We start from the raw sequence: 20,074 nt of genomic DNA, 5'->3' as shown, positions 1-20,074 counted from the left end.
ATATTTGCCATGTCTGTCTGCAAGGTTTCATCAGCTCTATCCCCCTCATAATCTCTACACTACATGAGAACACACACACTTTCACATTCATGCACATGAACACATACACACACATACTCACGCAGTCTGGTGAATAGTGTTGAGAGACAAGTGGACAAGCAGAGTATTCTTCCTCCTATTCAGCGCAGCCGTTAGAGACCGGCTGTTGCCCACAGCAACAACACTTTGCTGCGGATACGTACTGAATGTAAACATTCACCATCCCTCGCTCTCTCATTGGTCAAGAACAAAACCTGATTATTGCAGCGACAGAGACAGACAGACGCAAAAAGAGAGCGGAGAGTTGTAACAAAGTTTTCCACAGCTCCCTCTGAGAGTTCGCTCTCACAAAGACTCAATCGAACATCAGTTGTTTGTTTGGCTAGCCACTGCGGCGCCTCACAAAATAAACAGGCCTCACACCACCACTCTGACACAAACTAGCCATTTCATGATGAACAGACAAAAGTGAGAATGACAGCGGGGCTTAGGGCACTTGACAGAACTGTTACAACACAAAAATCACCACTCACTTGAAGGCTGCTTGAATCAGCCGCCAATCATTTAGTCAATGAAATATCACAATAGTATGAAAAATTAACACTACTGTACTGAGAGCCCAAGATGAGGTCTTGGAGAGATAACAATGATCTAGAATCTATAGATATTAAACTCATTGCTTATCTAATTCATTGAGAAGACAAAGAAATCTTTAGACTTTAATTAATTTGGGTATTTTTGCTTAAAAAATGTTTAGCTGGTAATCAGCTATAAAAACTACTGATTGATTTATCAACTTGATCACACTGATAAAATATATTTGATTGAGGAATGAAAAATACATAGCAGCCTTTGTGTACACTGATTGTGTAGATTATGCTCCATAACTTCCACCTGCAAATCTACAACAACACCATTTCCTCCCACTATACCTCTGATTCCCTTACCTTGGTAGGCTCTGGTATGCCCAGCAATTAAGTACTTGAGTTCAAAGCTGTAAGACTGCATCTTTTGCTGCGTCTCACTGCGAACAGCCGCCATGTAGCTGTCCTCCATCTTGCTCGTACAGCATGTGGGTCCAGAGTGGATACACACTCGGAGTGACTCATCTGGAAGACACAGACATGAGGAACACTTTCAGTAATTTCACAGCAGATAGTATCTACAAATATTTTCACTGACAGACGGGTTAATATCATCCTGTGTGAGTGAGTGATATTTGCTATTTGATATAAGTCTATGTAGGTTTTTATTAAGCTTTTGTCTGACCTTGGATAAAAATGTTGAAGTATACTGAGAACTTTCTGATAAATAATAAAAACGATTATGGAATCATTTTCTGAAGTAAAGGCCCAGTATATAGTCCATGGATACACTTATCTGGGCTTCACTCAATACACAACCAGAGCTAGAAATGTGTTCCTCTGTGTTGTTTTAAGCCTCTTGGAAATACTTTTTCTCACACATCATCACTGAGCAGCTCACCAAAAGAGTCCTTTTTAATCAGTTAAGCTAGTTCATCCATTTAGGGACCTGCAAGCTATTTGGTGCACAAGGCATTATGACAACACACACAAAAATAATTTTGCAATGAGCCTGTTGGGCCCTGACTTGATGACATGCACAGTGGGCAACAATTCACCACTCACACATGAGCAAACATGCACAACATATGCATGTGCGTGCGTGGGAAGCAGCCTGACTTAGGTAGACTGCTGTAAGCCAAGCTGTCAAGCAGCTGACTGAGATCAAGGGAAGGAGAGGGAAAGAGATGGGAGAAATGGACACTTCAGCTATGTCTGACCTGACACACAGACACACACACACACACACACACACACACACACACACACACACACACACACACACAAGAAGACCTGTGTCAGACTTTTAGCTATTCATATTAACACTGGCTGACCACAGAATACATTACTGAGATAGCTACTATTTATTGGTAATTGTGTGATGCATTGCTCATTTACAGCTCAGACAGCAGGCTGGTTTGAGGCCTACAAGACTTAATTCTGGATATATCTATTCCAATACTCAGTAAATACAATATTCAGCTATATATGTGGCCTCTAAATTTTATTGTTTTGTTGTTTGTCTGCACTAAACTTCTGCGTGAAATTACCACCGGGTATGTGTTCTCGGTAAAACTATTATTTTAATACGCTGTGATGAAAGTTCAAGCTCTGCCATCCATAAATATGCTTGAGTGGATAGCTCGGGATAAATCTGAGATTTCCATAAGAACAACTGCAAGAAAACCTTCTTGAAATTACATCTTTCCCAGGGTAATTCATCAATGGCAGATCAATGAACATCAGAGAAATTGACTCAGAGCTATTCAAAGTTGGTGCAAAGACTGCCACCCCATTTATCTATAATTAGCAGACAACACTGCCAAACACTGCTAAGGTCACCACTGTATATTGTTAACTAGCTGTTTACAATCACAAACACACTGCCACTCTGCAATGCCTTATTTGGTTACCTTGAGCTAAACAAATCAAACAATTACTTTGCTATCTCTTAAAGTTCTATGAGTATCACCTACTGGTCATATAATGTAAATCTAATCTGTAACTTCACCAGGTCCCCCTTTCTGCAGCTTGTTTTTTGGTTGCCATTTTGCCAAAAAGGATGATCTCCTGCTCAGCAATTAAGAGATGGCTGCAGATTTGCTGCTGTCTGCAGGTCAGTAATACAGACTCACTTAAACCTGGGAAAATCTGTTCAAAGAACATAAAGAGCCACTTAAGTCTGTCACATATAGCCAAGAATGTTTGCAAGCAAGCCATGTAAGTGCTCTGCATTATTTAGGTTAGTTTTCTACAGAAATAATCTCTCTCCTATTGGTGTTTATGTAGCATGATGATCTCTAAAATCTGGAATTTGTCCCTGTGTTTCTGAATATATAGAACCTGAGCCACTTTTATGGACCACAAGTCCTAATCAGGTGGATGTTTTATGTATCATTAATTTCAAGGCAGTACACATTTGCATGACTATGAATACCAGTGGCCATACATATGTCCAATGGTGATGGAGGTATTTGATCCTTTCCCTAAGTAAGGAATACTTTGTACTTAGCTTTGCATAATACACACTTTAGAAGTCCTACTTTGAAAATGTCTTGCCCCTAAGTAGCCACGGTCAAAGCAGCCATTAGTCTCTACAAAACACATGTTCCTACTAGTAGTGTGTGTGTGTGTGTGTGTGTGATGAAAATTACATTGTTGGATCAAGGACATTGACATGTATTAATTTGATGTTGAACTCAGCCAAAGTTGAACCAGTTTAAAATGCATAATACGCTGCTAATCAAGTTTCAAATATATTCTCAATTAACAATTACAATTAAGTAGTCTATCATGGAAATGTTGTGGAGTGCAGATTTAACCTTTGCTACTGCAGATTTGGCTTTTAAAACTTTCACACAGTCTCCAGTTTGAAAGACGAAGTGAGTGACGGACCTGATCCCGGCTTGTCTGGCACCAGCTCCACCGGGCCTATTTGGCGCATCATGTAGGCTGTCTTCACCTCATGACAGCTGTCTGCGTCGGCTGATCTGCAGCCGGTCCTCGGCAGGAAAACAGAGTACAGCAAAATCAGCCAAAACATGTCCACGTTTTGTAAGGCTGCACGAAGCATCGCAACATCTCAGTCAGAAGGTAAAGAGTCTGGATGTTTGGTATGAATCCCGTGGAGGTCCCGTCCGGAGAGGCGCGACTGAAAACTTCATCTGCAGCCCTGTGAGTTTGTCTGGAGCCCCCGTCCGGATCAGCGCCCTCCTCCCCCTCCTCCTCTCACTCCTTCACTCCAACTCAATTAGCCCACTGACTCAACATGTGCTCACATTTCCCACTTAATACCACTTCATTTGTGAGATTGTGTTGTCATGGAGCAGTTACTGCAACGTTCACCATAATGTTATCCAACCAAGAAACTGACATCACATTAAAAGCAAACAAGCAAAAAACAATAAACTCAACCCACTCACGTTTTACTAAACGATTCTGCAGTTTACTTAGCTTTTCTTGATTTAATTTGAAAAGCCAATTCCACGTTTTAACCAGGAGCTTCTGCATTTTATTTTATTTTTTGTGCTTTTTTGAAAGATAAAAGTATACAAACAATGCATACTTGTGCTCGCAAATACATTATTCAAAACACAGCACAGTCCAAATATTTAAACAACGCAATAGCCATAAAGCTTATAATATAGGCTAAATAAACAACGGAGGGAAAGGGGGACGTTAACTTTCAGGTAATAGGACCCCTCTTGAAAATTATATTCATTAAAGTTGATCGGTTGTAACCTGTGAAATGGAATCAGCGGAGAAATAAAGTTTTAAAGTTAAGCAGTAGTGCCACCTTGTGGCCAGTTTGGATCATAGCAGTAATTCTTAACCCAGCAATACTGCCCAATCAAAATAAGAAGTATGCATTCTACTGAAATTTGATACAGGATTACATCCACTGGTCGCTTAGCGAATTTATGTGTGATTTTTTGGTTTGTTTTTTAATTGTTTATTTACAATCACTTTATATTGAGGATTTTTGAACTGTATTTTTTAGAAAGGTTATCTGTATTAAGAAGTATTAAAATCAGTTTCCTGAGCAATTAAATAGAGGGAAGATGTTTAAAAGTTATGAATTCAATTTACGAGGATAGCCATAGTGTAATTTCTAAGCAAGCATAAACACACGCTCTCTCTCTCTCTCACACACACACACACACACATTGGACCATGAACGCATCATGGTGTGTGCTACGGTCCCTTTAAATTCAATCTCCCGCGTTCCAAGTTAGGCGGAAATAGAAAGCCCTCTTTTCGCTATTTAAGCGCGCCAACAAAGACTCACAGTAGGTACATACGTACTGCATTCACTGGGGGACCACGCTGCCTGCTTCCCTCATTTTACAGCCTCCTTCGTCGTGTCGAAAAGATGCCAGAGGAAACGTCCGCCGCGTCCAGCTCCGGGAGGTGAGAGCTGCTTGTATTTCCTCTCCGCGGTTTGTAACGTACGTTGGCCAGAACACGGCTAGCTAGCCTTTTAGCCTTTAAGCTAACGTGCGCGCCCGTCTGTGTTTAGTATTGGTCGGAAGATATTTGGGATATGCAAACGTGCTGGCAGTGATGGCCTCCCGTAATGTATCAGCGCGGTTAGCAACTCCCGATGGTGTTTTTTCCAAACGCTGTCAGCCAATAAAGTCGCCCCAGCGAGTTGGCTAACCACATAATGGCGCTAACAACAATACAGCTAGCTCCTCCAGACTTCGCCTCGGCGAGTCAACAGCGAAACTTCAGAGCGTCCACTTTGGTTGTAGTTGGGTGACTGGTCAGGTGATTTGTTTTGGTGTTAACTGAAGCTCCAACTTTTGCAGTGTGGAGGAGAAGCCCTGCTCATCGTCGTCAGCATCAGCTGCTGCAGACAGGTGAGTATCCCCGCAGTAAACTCCTCCGTGTCCGCCTGTAGTGTTAGGCACAACATGCATGCGCCTCCCCCGACCTGTAAAGGGATTTCCGAGATTATAAATTTACATTTCAGCCCAAAACTAACATGTAATGTTGAAGGAAGAAAAACAAACAATAAATTCATCCAAAAAAATATAAAAATTATTTATATATATATATATATATATATATATATATATATATATATATATATATATATATATTAATACAAAACGTAGGCAGGGTGGCTTGTCAGGTTTTAAATTTACTTTAATTGTACATTTTATTTTGATTAAGAAGTGTAAAAATGTGTTTATGTTGTAAGTTGTTTCTGTTGGGAAATTAAATCTAATATGAAACAAATTTGACCTTAAAAATTAGAGTAGAAATATATTGACAGTTTCTCTTTATGTTAAAGTCTTGGCTTTTGTCTGTCCTTGCAGCTCTATCGATGTCATGGAGGAGGCAAAGAAACTGATTGGAACAGGGAACAGGCATCTGGTCATGGGGGATGTTGTCTCTGCTGTCAGTGTATTCCAGGATGCCTGCAGCATGCTGTAAGTACTTCAGGAAAGGGTGCTGTTACTAGTTTACAAATGGGCAGGATCACAGTTAATATCACTTTGTATATTAAAAAAAAAACATTCACTCTTCTAGATGGCCTGTAAAGCCATTTCCCCCATTGGAATGATTGAGGTGTACTCTGAGCCCATCAACTAGTTTGTTTTACTCAACACTTTTCTTCTGTCAGGGCTGCAAAGTATGGAGACACTGCAGATGAGTGTGGAGAGGCTTTCTTCCTGTGTGGGAAGTCCTTACTGGAACTTGCCAGGTTGGTTGCTGCATTGATTTATGGTAATTTGTATGTGTGCCCTTTTTTTTTTTTTTTGCATTTAAAATTTTCTTTGGATAACCTAATGGCTTTATGTTTTGATTAGGATGGAGAACAGTGTCCTTGGTAATGCTCTGGATGGAGTCCCAGAAGAATCTGAGGAAGAGGAGCAGCCAAGCTCAAACATTGAGAGTGCCAACAACCTGGATGGTCAGTATCATAAATATTTCCTGTTAACATGAAGAGGAAAGTAAATGTTCACTGTAGATGAAAGGTTGCAGCCTGTGAAAGTTTGACTACAGTTCACTAAATCTTAAAGACTGTCTCTGTATTGAAGCTTAGATCAGTACAGCTTTAGTCCTCAGTCACAAATTTGTATTGGTGAAGACAACTAATAAAAAGGGGTTTAAGTCACACAGCAAGATGATATTGACTTTATAAGTGGTAGAGGTTGTTAACATAGTCTGAGGGGGGGGACTTAAGTTTTCTTATTTAACACTGACGCAGAAGAAACTAGAGATGAGCTACGAAAGCAGGTCTATGATGCCATGGCTGAACAGGAAGTGACTGAGGCAGATGCTGCCAAACTGAAGTGTGAAAATCCAAAGAGCCCTGCTAAGGTGAATAAAGAAAATGGTGTGGCAGAGTCCTCAATCAAACACATGAATGGCTCAGAAGCTTCAGAATTCCACGTGAGTGATGTGGAGAAGACCCCAGGTGCTGCTGTGAATGACATTGAGGAAAGGCCAACTGGGTCTGCTGCAACGGAATCTGTGGCAGAGGAGGTACACATTAAAGAACAGAATGGATCATCAAATGAAGCAAAGGATGAGGAAACGAAACCTGAGGCTGAACAGGATGAGAGTGAACCAGAGGGCAGTAAATCTTTGAATACGGAGCACTGTTGGTTTGGATTGGTGTTGCACAAGAGTTTTTCTTCTCGTAAACACAATAACTGGCTTTCACAGATGTTACAAAAGGTGATGGGCCTTTCTCTCTAGTGTAGCATGTAAACTGCATTGTTGGAAACATCTTTGTCAATTTTCAATTAAACTTTTTTAAATGACTTCAGTGAAATGAGCCTGCTGTCTTTCCTGCAGATGATGATGATGATGATGAAGAGGATGATGATGACGATGATGATGTAGATAAAAATGAACAGGACAAGGTGAGTTCTGTACTCTGCACTCTTTAACATAACTGAGTTCATTTTGTAATTTTCTGTCTTCCTCTTTCAGGAAGAGGATGAAGTTGGGAATTTGCAATTGGCTTGGGAAATGCTGGAGGTTGCCAAAGTCATATTTAAAAGGTAATGAAAACTATAATGGGAACAGAAGATGGCTCAGAATCAGATGCTAAAGTGTTAAATGATTAATGGTTAATACTGAACACATTAACACAAGCAGGCCGCTTTAGTTGGTCACCTTCCTATGAAGCCAGACTTGTGCTGCTTGAGTATGAGGTAAAATTAAATGTCTTTCTTCCCTATAGAAAGGAAAGCAAAGATGAACAGCTAATGGCAGCCCAGGCTTATCTGAAACTTGGCGAAGTTGGTGCTGAATCAGGTATCCTTCCCACACAGTTTCCAAGACATTTCACGTTGAACTGTTATTGTGGATGACCCAGCTTTTTACACCCCATACTCTCTGAATGAAAGCACTTGCATGAGTTGTTGTGTAATCTTGATTGGCCTCTTGTAAACAATTGATATTAAGACTGACTCTGTATGAGTTGACTCATGTTAAGCCACCACAAACAGTGGTTGAAATGTTGAATTTATTGAGCCTCTTTCAACTGTATTGCAGCAATTGGTTCCACTGTTTCCCCAAAAAACACTGAGACAAAATTTGTTCTTCAGGTAACTACCCCCAGGCACTAGAAGACTTCCAGGAGTGCCTTGCCCTGCAGCTAAAGCACCTGCCTCCCCACAGTCGTCTGTTGGCAGAGACCCACTACCATGTTGCCACCACACTGTGCTACATGGACCAGTACAGTCAGGCCATCCAGCACTACAACAGCTCTATAAAAGTCATTGAGACGCGCCTGGGTAGGGTGTTTGTTTTCTTTTCTTTCTTTTTTTTTTTTTTTTTTCTTCCCCCTCTCCTTCCTCTCTCTGGGGGGAGGCTGGACCTTTGACCTGCAGTTTATTGAAATATGATTCCTCCAAATTGCTTGAGCTGGCTTTTTACTATGCTAAATTGGTTATGTATTGTAAGCAGTGCTGCAGAATACAAATAATTGCAATTTGTTATATTATGCAGTCCTATTAGACCATGTTCATGTGTTAAACCATGTCTGTGTGTAGCCATGCTACAGGAAGTGATAGATGCAGCAGAAGGAGCAGGTGGAGCTGCAGAAGAAAAGAACGAGCTGGAGGAGCTGAAGCAGCTTCTTCCTGACATCAGGGAAAAGGTGGAGGATGCCAAAGAGAGCCAGAGAACAGCCAGCACTGCCTCCCAGGCCATCCAGCAGACACTAGTGGGTACACATTCATCTGCCTGGCTTCACATGAGTCCTGTTTTGCCATGATATTTATAGTAGGAAAAGATGCACACAAAGGGTTGAGTGTATTCTGAATGTAGAAACTGAACTAAAATTGCAACTTTGGCTCTCATAGGGTGGTGCTTCAACCTCCTCTGCCTTCCTGTGTGAAAATGGAGGCCCTTCGTCATCTACAGCATTTGCGCCAGCCAGCCAGGTAATGGGCAAGGACACATTGCATTGGTGTGTTCATAGATGTACCTTAAATTAAACTATCAACCTGCCCAATTTCTCCTTCAGATTCCTGTTAAATCTGACAGCGCATCATCTACCAAAGCGGTCTCAGATATCACCCATCTCGTTAGAAAAAAGGTGAGACCTGCTGATCACTTGTCAGTTTCCATTTATCAGGATTTTCATCTCAGTAGCAATTTTACCAGACTGGTCAGATTGAAGTCCTGCCAACTGTGATTGATTTCTTAGTTTTTGGGGGGCTAGTTGTTTTTTTTTTTTTTTTTTTTTTTTTTTTTTCCTTTCTTCTTCTTTGCTGGGGAAAAAGCTCTGCTGTCATGTAACTGCTGAAGGATACAAACCTCCAAATTGGAAGAAAACATCCCAGCTATGTCTGCTCCCTATGTGTTGTAACATCTGTGTGCTTGCCAGCTTTGGTTGAAGGGATGCTTGTATGGTTTTCTGCAAATGCCTAAGCTGTTGTAGTGTGGCTTGTGTGACCGGTGTAGTGACTTGTGTTGGTTACTGTAGTATAGTTGTGGCATGTGTGATTCTATTGTGGCAAATGTTAATCCCAGAAATTAAATTTGGATTTTATTTTTCGTGACTGTCATGAGTATATGATCATTGTCTTTCAAGTCTAATCTTTATATAATGGTAACTTTAACTCAAAGATGGTTTCACGTGCACTGAATCTTCTTGAAAGATTGTTGCATTGAATACAGCTGTGTACAGAAGCCTTCAGACGTCTCTTCCTCCCCCTTGTCCTGGTTTTGTTTCTATGCAGAGGAAACCAGAGGAGGAGAGCCCAGTAAAGGACACTGATGCTAAACAAGCAAAACAGGAAGCCACAGTTAATGGCAGCGGTGACTCCAGTGCCAGCAACGGCAATGGAGTTGAGGAGGGAAAATCACAGGAGGCGAGTGATAGGCTTGTGTTTTTTTTATACAAGTGCACTCAGACTGTGCTGTGACCTGCATATGGTTTCTGGTGGCATTCGAGTCTAATTTTGCTTTGGATTCAGCTTGTTTTATCTATGTATAAACTGACATGTTATATTGCATGTATGGTGCAGATTTGAATCTGGAAAGTTGGGAGGAATCTACATATGGTCAAACTTGACTAGGCACAATTGTTTGAAATTGTTTGAAATCTGCACAGAAGCAAATGGTCATTCAGAGATGTAGTGTACTGACTGAAGGTTAAGACAATCTTACGTTGTTGCTGGCACTCCAAACAAATTGTCTCTTCACATAACTTAAAGTTCGCACCTCTGTAAAAATGTCTGGCTGCCAAATGAAATGAGTAATTTTATTAGAAGTGCTGTGACTCAAACTGTTAGAAAAGCCTTGCATGATAGACAAACCAGCATCTGGAAACATTTCTTGAAGAAGACAAAGATGCAAAAAATGAAGAAAAAGTGCATCCCCTCTTGTTTTGGTTTACATTTGTCTTTTTTTCCTCTTTCCTCCAGCCTGCCAACCAGTCAGCCTCTGTTCAGTCTTCAGCGTGACGGTCCATGTTCTTTTCCTGATCTTCAAAAACCAGCACAGCATGTCTGTCCAGCTCCTATACACTCAGCAATTTTTTTTTTTTTAATTTTTTTTTTTTTCTGTAAATAAGATCCATTTTCATAGATTTGTCTGTTCAGTTTTGTATACTTGTAGTAAAAGAAAATAAAGAATTTGCAGATGTATGTTTGTTTTGTCTGTTTTTTTTTTTTTTTTTTTTTTTTTTTTTTTTTTTTTGGTCTCCTCCCCCAAGTCCTCAAGTTGAAATGGTGTCACCTTTAACAATGGACATGAAAACGAATGTGCTTCCTGTGTGCATTAGATGGCTACTATGGTAGATGTCAAAAAGACATTGACACCTACTGTCCTCCTGTGCATACTTCAACTGTGCTTAAAGGAAGGTGAGCTCTCGTACTTGCAGAGTAATGAAAGTGTCATTAGTTATGTCCTCATTGTGGAGATTTCTGATGTGACATGTTTGTCTCCAACTAGTGGGTGGAGGGTTTGTGTTCAGTCAAGGACAGCTGATTTGCTCCTCCTGGGCTGTGGAACGGAAACTGGCAGTCCTGTCTGGCATTTGATTGGAGAAGAAGCGCCTGAATGGAAATGAGGTAAACCAACAGCACATGAAATGACTGCGAGTGAGTGAGAGAGAGAATAAATTTTTTTTTTTTTTGGTTAAAAATTTTATTGATTTGTCCAGATAAGTGTCATGTAAAATTTAAGTTGACTGTCCTTTCTGAACACCCTTGTCATTTTATAGTGTATTTGACAAATGGCGTCATTTTTGTCACCCTAAAATACTGAAAAGCATCTTGTTTGAACATTCAATGATCAAGTAGCACACATTACGTCATTGTACGCAAGTTGTCTGGTACAGAACAGTTTATTTTTTTTGACCTACCAGAGAGTATTTATTGGCCCTGGTGCTGGACATGTCAGGGCTTGTGAGGTTCCCCATCTTGGTCATTCACCAAGCATACGCACAGCTCCATGTTTCCCACCTTATGTTTACAGAACCACATAGGCAATAATTGACTGACCAGCCTCACCATCAACTAAAAATAACACAAAGGCCATAACATATCTGCTAAAACTTGTGCCATAATGTAATATCTAATTTTACATGGTAATTGAGTGGTACGGTTCGTGGAAAGACTGTTGCAAATGTTCAATCTAATAACCTGACAATTGTCATTCCTGTGGTAATGAATTGAACTGCGTGAGGCTTTAATAGGCAGACTGCACTCTGGCATACTCCAGTGGTCGCTAAGGAGCTGCTGGTGATACTATGTTAGAATGTATAGTATACGCCAGAGGATTTTGTAATGGCTCAATATGGATGAAGTGTTCATATCAGCAAATGAGGCAGATGGCTATATTCATATCATTTAGACTTGGGCAATTAAGACTAAGCTCTGCCAGATGGTGCAGTCGTTCTCTGAAATGCAGAGGTTTAGGCATCTTCTGAAATAAATGGTTATTAGGCCAAAGCCATCATACCAACTTGATTTTGATTGAACAAGTGGTGAATAATGGCTGTAAAACCTACACGAGAGGCTGGATTTGGTCTGTCTTTATGGGAAAGCTGATGAAAACACCCTTAAGCTCAGACAATTACAGTGATGCTCATTCAATTAGTTTTTTTTATTTTGTTTTTGCTTGTTTGGTTTTATTTTACAACAGTAAGTAATGAATACATTTAATTGACTATGCAGGTGTACCAGTTTGAAGACCACCTGGTTAAAAACATGCGACTGCCCACATTTTCACTTTATACTTGATTATAACCAAAATTATTACCAACAGACATAAAACTGATTGTGTATTGCATTCCTTCTGACCAAACAAATTGTTTTTTTGTTTTTTTTTTTGGGGGGGGGGGCATACCCTACCACTTTGCCTGAGCTCTAGTTTTTTACTACTACTTTTCTTCATGATGATAATCACCACAAGCCCTTTCTCTGGGCTGGGTGTTAACCCTACCTGGGAGAAAGCTGTTTGGCTGACAGCAGTGGAGTTTCCACAAGTGTGGCAGGGATGCTCCCATCAGACATCAAACTAGGGGCAGAGGAGAGGAGATGAGAGATCTACTTGCAGACCTTCTGAGTAGAGTGCTGATGTCTGATGCAACACCTTCCAAGGGGTGCCAAGTCCAAAAACATGCAAACCCGCCTTACTTAGCTTACTTTAAAGAAAGGTAGGAGGGCTTAAACAGTTATGTTAATGTGGGCAGTGTGGAGAAGTAAACAAATGCAGAGCCAGTGTGTTGCACCCAAAAAGTCCAGTGGGTCCACTGTGTTCTCCCTGAAGGAAACCACAAGGACATTAGCAGTAGCTGATGGAGAGATCCAGATCGTTACATGATTGTGACAGACCACTGTCATAAAAATTTGACTGAACAGTTGTTAACCTGGAGACCCAGAACACTGCAAAACCTTAATAAAAAAACAAAAAACAGAACAAAGCTTAAACTTCATAAACAAATGGCAAATCATGTACAAGTGTAAGAGGTGCTTGAGTGTGAGTCTTAGACGTGGGAGTGGATGGTCAGATGGAGGAGGTAGTCTGCAGGGCCTGTGGGCCTCTTTGATTCTCTTCTCTGCCTCTATACTGGAGATTCTCTCTCTGAATCAGCTTAACCTTCTCACTGCTTTTGCGGAGCACACAAACCAAACTGACAGCAAATGTACGACTATTTATTTAGTTTATGCAAGCCAGAGGTTGTTTTGATTACAAGTTTTAGTCAGAGGATTCATTATATTGCTCGTGCTTCCCTGACTTGAGCCTGAAAGTCAACATTTTCACTTGTCCTGTCTCAATATGCACTGGATGAATTTGCACAATCTTATCCATGTTATCCTGTATTAGACATTTATGGTGGGATGAAATCCATTTACTTTCCCTCCTCCCGCAAATGCATCAACAACTGTTGTATGGATTGCCATAAAATGCATTACACATTCATGTCCCATCAGAGTGAAATGAAATAGTGTTGATCTCTTCACACGTTATGCAGACAAATTTCAATTTGGACTTCTGGTTTATGACCAAATATCTGAAAACTGACGTTATCATTAACCTTGGTTCACTGTGCTTATAACTATACTAGCAAAGAAACAAACATTAAATCTCCTTTTAATTGGCATGTATGTGATAAGTACATCGGCATCTTGATTTATCCTGGAGCAAAACTGTGCCCAGGTACAGTATCTGTGGACTCTTCGTCTTGCCATCTTACCAAGACACACACAAAAAAAAGATTGCCTGATTTTGACTGTTTGTCTGGATTTAGTTTTGATGGCAGATCGGTATTTCATACCACCATTCATGAACTGAAGCAGACATCACGTAAGATAAGGGGCTGAGCACTTGACTGTCCAACCTCCTGAGACCTGCAGCTCTCAGGTCAGATACCACTGAGGAGACGTCTTCTCTGCATGAGTATGACGTGACATGGTTCAGGGCCAAAAGGTAATTTAGCCTCACTTTAATGCTATAAACTGGCAGCATGTGTAAAGTATCAGAATCATCATCTTTTAGGCTCTGTGCACATTCTCTAACTCATGTTTTGCATCACTGACTTGGCTATAAGTCGTCATAGAAGCCAATCATAATCAGGATTATTGGACCAAAATATAATAATGTTAGAAATAGGTGAGAATTAATTGAAAATCTCCTTGCTCTCATCATTCTTTCTCTTGTTCCTAGCCTTGGTGGACGCTGCTGGTACGTTTCTCTCCACACATTGGGCTGACCCACCTGACTACATGCCCAATGCAGAGCTCTGCGGATAAAGGGAGCAGTAGAAGGCAGCTCAGTCGAACAAATTCAGATTCACCTGTAAACAACTACACAAAGGATTCACAGGATGACGGTGAGAATCTGCATTTGTTTTTTTTTTTTTTGTTTTTTTACCTTCGTCCCTTTTTTTTTTTTTTTTTTTTTTTTTTAAGAAATTCCTTTGTGTGTATGTAGTTGGTACACACTTTATCTGAGGAAAACAGGCCCATCTACAGAAGAAATGAGCTCATAGTTGTCATGATGCATCTTTTTGTTCTTCCCTGAATTTTGCTGATCAGCAAGTAAAGAATTTTACAATCTTAAGAGAAGAAGAAAACAAATTTGTTGTAGATCATCTAAATTTGATCATATTGTGACATCTATAGAACTTCTCTCGGCCTGAATCCCCACTGTAATACAAAATTTTATCTATTTTACCCCAAATGTTGCAATAAATACGTGGGATAATAAAAACCTGAGGATACTGCCTGGTAAAACCACTGAGTCATAGAAGCTAGGAAAAATCAGGTTACCCAGAATATTCCGCTGGGTGGCAGAGAACTGCAGAGGCTGCCATTTTTTTATGTAGGTATGTGTAAAGATATAATTCACCTTCACAAATATGTATAAAAAAAATCCCACATTGTACCTGTGCCTGTTGTGGCAGCACAGTGGAAAGAGACTTAAATGGACTCATTGTGAAACGCCAAATCCTCATTGTGAATATCACTTAATTATACTTAGCTTTAAAAGAAACATATCTAACATTTTATTTTACTTTAAAACTGCAGTTAGATAACATTTCTTACCTGCATATTCAAACTAACAGGCAGATAACACACAAATCCCACCATGCTGACAGAGAGACTATAGTGGACTTCATAAAAGCATTTTTAAGTACACATTAAAAAACGAAATTATATATTTATTACATTTTATTTAAATAATAAATCTGAGGTATTACAAATGGGAATCCTCATTTCATGAAACTGAATATCAGAAGACATGAATCATAAAAAAATAAAAATGGTGATTATATGTGACCATGTGTATTGTGTGTCTGTGCCATATAATAGCATATAATGTCTTTTGGAATTGGCTCTTGCAGTGTATCTTGAGTGACATAATCATATTCAAACATGAATTTTTAATCAAAGACCGTGAAATGCCTGCAGTGCTTGCTAAAATTACAACGAAATGGCATTTATACACAAAATGATGCACTGACATCTTCATCCCTGTTTGGGTTTTCATGCATCAGGTTGATCCATAAAAAAAAATGACGGACTGATATATTTGGATTGTATTTAGAAATATTTTGCATAATAAAATAACTGACTCACTGGGAGCAGTGGATGGATGAAAATGCTCAGTGTGTCTTAGATGTCAACATCGCAGTGGTGCACGGACTGCTGCAGATTCAGTTTGATTTGTAGAACAGCGCTATGTCTGACTGCTTGCTGCTTTGTCTTCTGCTCCTTCCTGATTTTAGCTCAGCGACTCCACTCTTCCGTCTGATGATGCTCCTCCTCTGACCTCTCATCCAGACATACAAAGGCACGTAAGGTTTTCAGTTTCTGCTTTTCCTTTATTGCAGTAACTCAGATGCTGCATCAAAACATAATGAGGAAAGAGAACATCTCTTCTGTTTAATAACTACCGATAGATAAATAGTCTTTACCCATCACAGCCATTTCATGCAGGAGCCATTCAATAAATCCTTTATGGAGCTAAAATGTTTAGATTTTCTTGGTGTATTCCTTCAGCACTGTGATAATTTTCTGCAAAAGTGCATTATATTTAGGGCATTGTAGTATTTGGTTTAAAATAAAAACAAACCAAAAACAAAACATTTTGATTATCCAACAACATGAGAATTTGGGGTGAAACTCAATGAAGGTTCATGTTCAGACTGAGACTTCTAATTACGGGCAGTTAATTATACTCCCCCTCCCCTCTGATCACTTGCATTTTATGGTTTCATATAAAAAAAAAAAAATAAAAAGATTCAGCTTGGTCACTTAATAATTACTTGCCGAAGTACTTGTCTGTTTAAGATCCACACTGCCACCATTGACCTCACTCCTCGTTTGTAGCAATGTTCCATTTTTCTAGAACGAAACACCACGTTCCAGTCTCCACATATCCACTTCGCCTCAATCTGGTGTTTTACGTAGAGCCAAACTGCTGCAGAATTGAAAGAAATTTGCCTGGCGAAAGCTGGAATAAGATATTAGCAGGATTACCCATTAATAGTCAGCCCAACACATTGAACAAATCAAAATCAAATCAGATTTCTTTATGTAGCACCAAATCATAACAGTTTACATCAAGGTGTACATACAGAAAAAATAACTCACTAGAAAGTTGTACATAAAAAAAAAAAAAAAAAAAAAAGGGTCCCAGAAGATTGTTGCAGGAAGGAACCAGAAAACATAATCTTCTCTTATTCTCGATTACACTGAAGGTTTGGTTCATTTACAGTTTGTGAAAAGGTGTTTGGTTTGTTTCTTCCCCGCTGAGTTGGTATGTGTGTTGGTAACCTTATCAGTTATCATTCCAAGGACTTTGTTGTCAAGCTGTAGCTGAGTTCTTCTGATCATATTGGCACTTATTTCCATCACTTTGGCCAAAACAAAATCTTTAGCTTTAAACTTTAAGGTATTGTTTCGCTGAAGAACTGCTGTGATATTTGCAATTTTGAAACATTTCTGCATGAAAAATACAAGAAATGTAAATAAATGACAAGACTTTGATACTCTGGGATTTAAATCTGATATTGTGTGAAGCAAATGATTTGTATTACTTACATACTGTACTATTTATCTGGTAATTATTATTTTGCGGATTTTGCTCTTGATTGCTTTCCTCATATAACTACATTTTTGACTGAATGAGCCTTATAATGAAAAGAGTGTGTTTAGAGACTGCGTCCAAGTAATAAGGTTGATTATATTTAAAGACACCTGTTTGTGATGTGCATCTTTTTCCAGGCTGTAAGTAAAATAGAAGGTAATCCTTCAACCCGTGATGCCAATTCGCCTCAAACCCCTTCCATTCAGAATGCAGCCGAGATAATGCTGTTTTGATGATAATTTATTTTATTTATTTTACACAATTGTAAATAAATTAATGCGTCAAGAGGTTAATAAGAGATTTAATTATTATAGAAGAGAGAAAATTAGTATCATTGGATACGCAGAAATTGTTAAACTTTTGGTTTAAAGTCAGTGGTAGAGTACTGATAATGAGGATATGGTTATGTACTACTGTAGATGCGGCATCAGGCTTTTGACACATTGGGTGACATTTAGTCATGCCACCGTGTTTTCTGGCACAGTCCAGTCAGCATGTGTGAACAACAACCTTGACCTTGCTGACCTCATTGATTTCTGATTGGGTTCACTCTCCAAAGTATTAACGTAAGAAAATCTGCTCTTCATCCACTGCAACTTAAAATTTGGATTTTATTGTCTCATCACGCATTGGCTTTTCCTCTCATTTGTAGCTCTGGGAAGTAGAGTCCAGTCAGGGTCAATTTACAGCAATCACCTATTTTATTATTATTGTTATTAACAATCCCATTTTCTGTGAGCAAAGTACATCTCCATCTGTATAGGTACTGTAACAACTTTATTGTTTAATTCCTTTTATAGGCAGGTTTATATCCTTTTATAGACAAGTCATTCTTGCAACTAGAATCTGGTGACAGGGTCCTCTTAGTTACTCTCCTCCGACCATATTAAGTTCACCCTAACCATATGTTTTATTCTGTCCTTTTGCATATTTATAACAGCTTCTTTTATGCTCAGAATGCATGGTGTTTCTCACCCTTGAGTGAGCACTCTGAGAGGCTCCCTGCAGCTGAGCAACGGACATAAAGCATTAACAGAAAAATCCTGGACCTGAGTGAGTATATTCACTCTGACAACAAAGAATAATGTGACATTAAGACAAAAAAAAATCCCAACGAAACCACCTGATCTTAACACTCACAAGCAGTGCTATGTTTAAAGGTTCACACAGCACCACTTCTACAGTCCTATTAGATAACAGAAGTGAGTAACAGAACCCCTGGCTGCACAGGTTTTTAGTTCAGGACTCTACAAGGACAGTCTATCAGGACAGCTCCTGTGAGAGGAGCTTCACACTCCCACCCTCTTGGCAGAGGCTGCGCTGATCTGTGTTTAGATGTGTGGAAGCTCAGCCTGTCACATACCAGGTGCACATCTGTTCTGATATTAGCCTAGCTGTTAACGCTTGCCCACTCTGACAGTAAAGCAATAAAACAGTATATTTGTCTCCTGACTCTTTAACTGCTTCTATTCGGTGGAAACAGTGTCCCCTTCTGGCAGCTGTGTATACAGTCACCTTTACTGTTCTCCTGAAGCTTGTGGCATTGCAGTGAAATCAGCACCATGCACTTTAAAGAGGAAAGTCTATTTATCTACAGAGGAGCTTCGCACTTTGTGCAGTCCATGTGTTTATTGTTGCAACCATGGCAACCAAGGTCCCGTGCGGCTGCCACCGTGGGCTGTGCAGTTTCAGTAAATTTTCTTTTTGCGCATGGAGTCAGTGCAGCTGAGAGGATAATGAGTGGGAGTAAATATAGCCATTAAATTAGGTAAAGTTTGACTTCATTAATGTCATATGACTACCAAGCTCGCATCCACAACTGAAGTCTCTGGGGTCATGTGACTGCCAATCCTGTGTAGGTGCAGGATTTTTATTTTTTTATTTTTTTTATGTGGGGAATTTACATTTCAGAATGAGGGGCATTTCAAAAGCTAATTTCAGTAGTTTAAAGGGTATATATTTAGACTGAAGTACTTTTAGGATTGCAAGAGAAATTGGAAAGAAACATTTTGATTTTACTCCTGGGAAATACAAATGAATATCATGAAACATACTGACCAATTAAAATGTGAAGGATCAGAAAATGGCTTTCTTTTTGTCGTATTGGGGGGTGGGCTATGCTGCAAAAAATATTGTACTCATGACTGTGACCCATTGTATACTGTGCCACGCTTTAGGTTTTTTTTGTTTGTTTTTAAACGATTGAAAATTTACTTGTCTCTTATGCATCAAGCCAACATGCGCTTTTTAGTAGTATGCTATCATGCATTTTAATGTAAATATGCAACATGAATGTAAAAATCTTCCAGCATCCTCAGAAACAATGTGTACTAACAAATCGGGGCCTTGCTTGTGCTCTTGAACTGCTCTTGATGGTCTATGGTGCATTTAGCTAAGTGAGTGCTGCTTTCTTTCCATTAACCCCTTAAAATCTAAGCTGCCCCTTAAGCCTAGTTTGACCCATTTTTTTTTTTCTTCTCTACCCCGAAAGGAAAAGATCAGATTTTTTTTTTTATGTCTGTCTTGAAACAATGGTTAGGTGCCCATACTGAAAACTGAAGCATTTACTCACTAAAAGTATTCATCTTGTTCACACTATGAGGACATCTCATTTAAATGAGCAATGGGTTGTTCTTTGCACTCTTTTAAAGAGTTGGACTAATCAAGTGGTTGTCTCCCGAAATAGCAGTAATTTCAGTACAATGTTGCTTCTGTGTTTTCCCTTCAAGTGCAGAGCGGAAGTGATGGAAATTTATCACTATGAACGCTATAAAATGAACGATATCCACTTCATCTGAAGCATCGTATTGGCCTCAGATAGACCTTGTAATACATTCACAGATTGAGGACTGTGGATTTCGTCCTCCATCGGTGAG

At 39.5% G+C, this 20,074-nt stretch overlaps 2 protein-coding genes across 4 annotated transcripts in view; one reads left to right on the top strand and one right to left on the bottom strand.

Annotated features, from left to right (window-relative positions):
• Positions 1 to 5,523, bottom strand: part of LOC115041935 (glypican-5-like) — a 47,779-nt gene extending 42,256 nt beyond the window's left edge. For 2 of the 3 annotated variants that reach the window (XM_029499849.1, XM_029499852.1), the window contains exons 1-2: positions 3,519 to 5,523; positions 987 to 1,148 (exon numbers count right to left, since the gene is read on the bottom strand). In XM_029499849.1, coding sequence (XP_029355709.1) covers positions 987 to 1,148; positions 3,519 to 3,696 — 340 coding nt within the window. In that variant the 5' untranslated portion in view covers positions 3,697 to 5,523. The remainder of the gene's footprint in view (positions 1 to 986; positions 1,149 to 3,518) is intronic. The other variant, XM_029499850.1, reaches the window with a different exon arrangement.
• nasp (nuclear autoantigenic sperm protein (histone-binding)) lies at positions 4,864 to 10,736 on the top strand. Its single transcript, XM_029499853.1, has 14 exons — positions 4,864 to 5,033; positions 5,435 to 5,485; positions 5,948 to 6,061; positions 6,256 to 6,336; positions 6,443 to 6,546; positions 7,437 to 7,504; positions 7,575 to 7,645; positions 7,828 to 7,901; positions 8,195 to 8,383; positions 8,642 to 8,814; positions 8,954 to 9,034; positions 9,118 to 9,189; positions 9,836 to 9,967; positions 10,523 to 10,736. The coding sequence occupies exons 1-14, from the start codon at positions 4,996 to 4,998 to the stop codon at positions 10,559 to 10,561; spliced, it is 1,287 nt and encodes a 428-aa protein (XP_029355713.1). The 5' UTR covers positions 4,864 to 4,995; the 3' UTR covers positions 10,562 to 10,736.
• Positions 10,737 to 20,074: the final 9,338 nt, after the last annotated feature.

The sequence above is a fragment of the Echeneis naucrates genome, chromosome 4 (genome assembly GCF_900963305.1).
Source record: "Echeneis naucrates chromosome 4, fEcheNa1.1, whole genome shotgun sequence".
Taxonomy (NCBI): Eukaryota; Metazoa; Chordata; class Actinopteri; order Carangiformes; family Echeneidae; genus Echeneis; species Echeneis naucrates.
This window is presented reverse-complemented; position numbering and strand designations above follow the sequence as displayed.

What these genes read in the sequence shown, in the direction of transcription:
- nasp (XM_029499853.1), top strand. Translation starts at nt 4,996, where the DNA reads ATGCCAGAGGAAACGTCCGCCGCGTCCAGCTCCGGGAG. An exon ending in CGAAGTTGGTGCTGAATCAG is followed by an intron (nt 7,902 to 8,194) that starts GTATCCTTCCCA and finishes TTTGTTCTTCAG; the next exon opens with GTAACTACCCCCAGGCACTA. An exon ending in CATTTGCGCCAGCCAGCCAG is followed by an intron (nt 9,035 to 9,117) that starts GTAATGGGCAAG and finishes TTTCTCCTTCAG; the next exon opens with ATTCCTGTTAAATCTGACAG.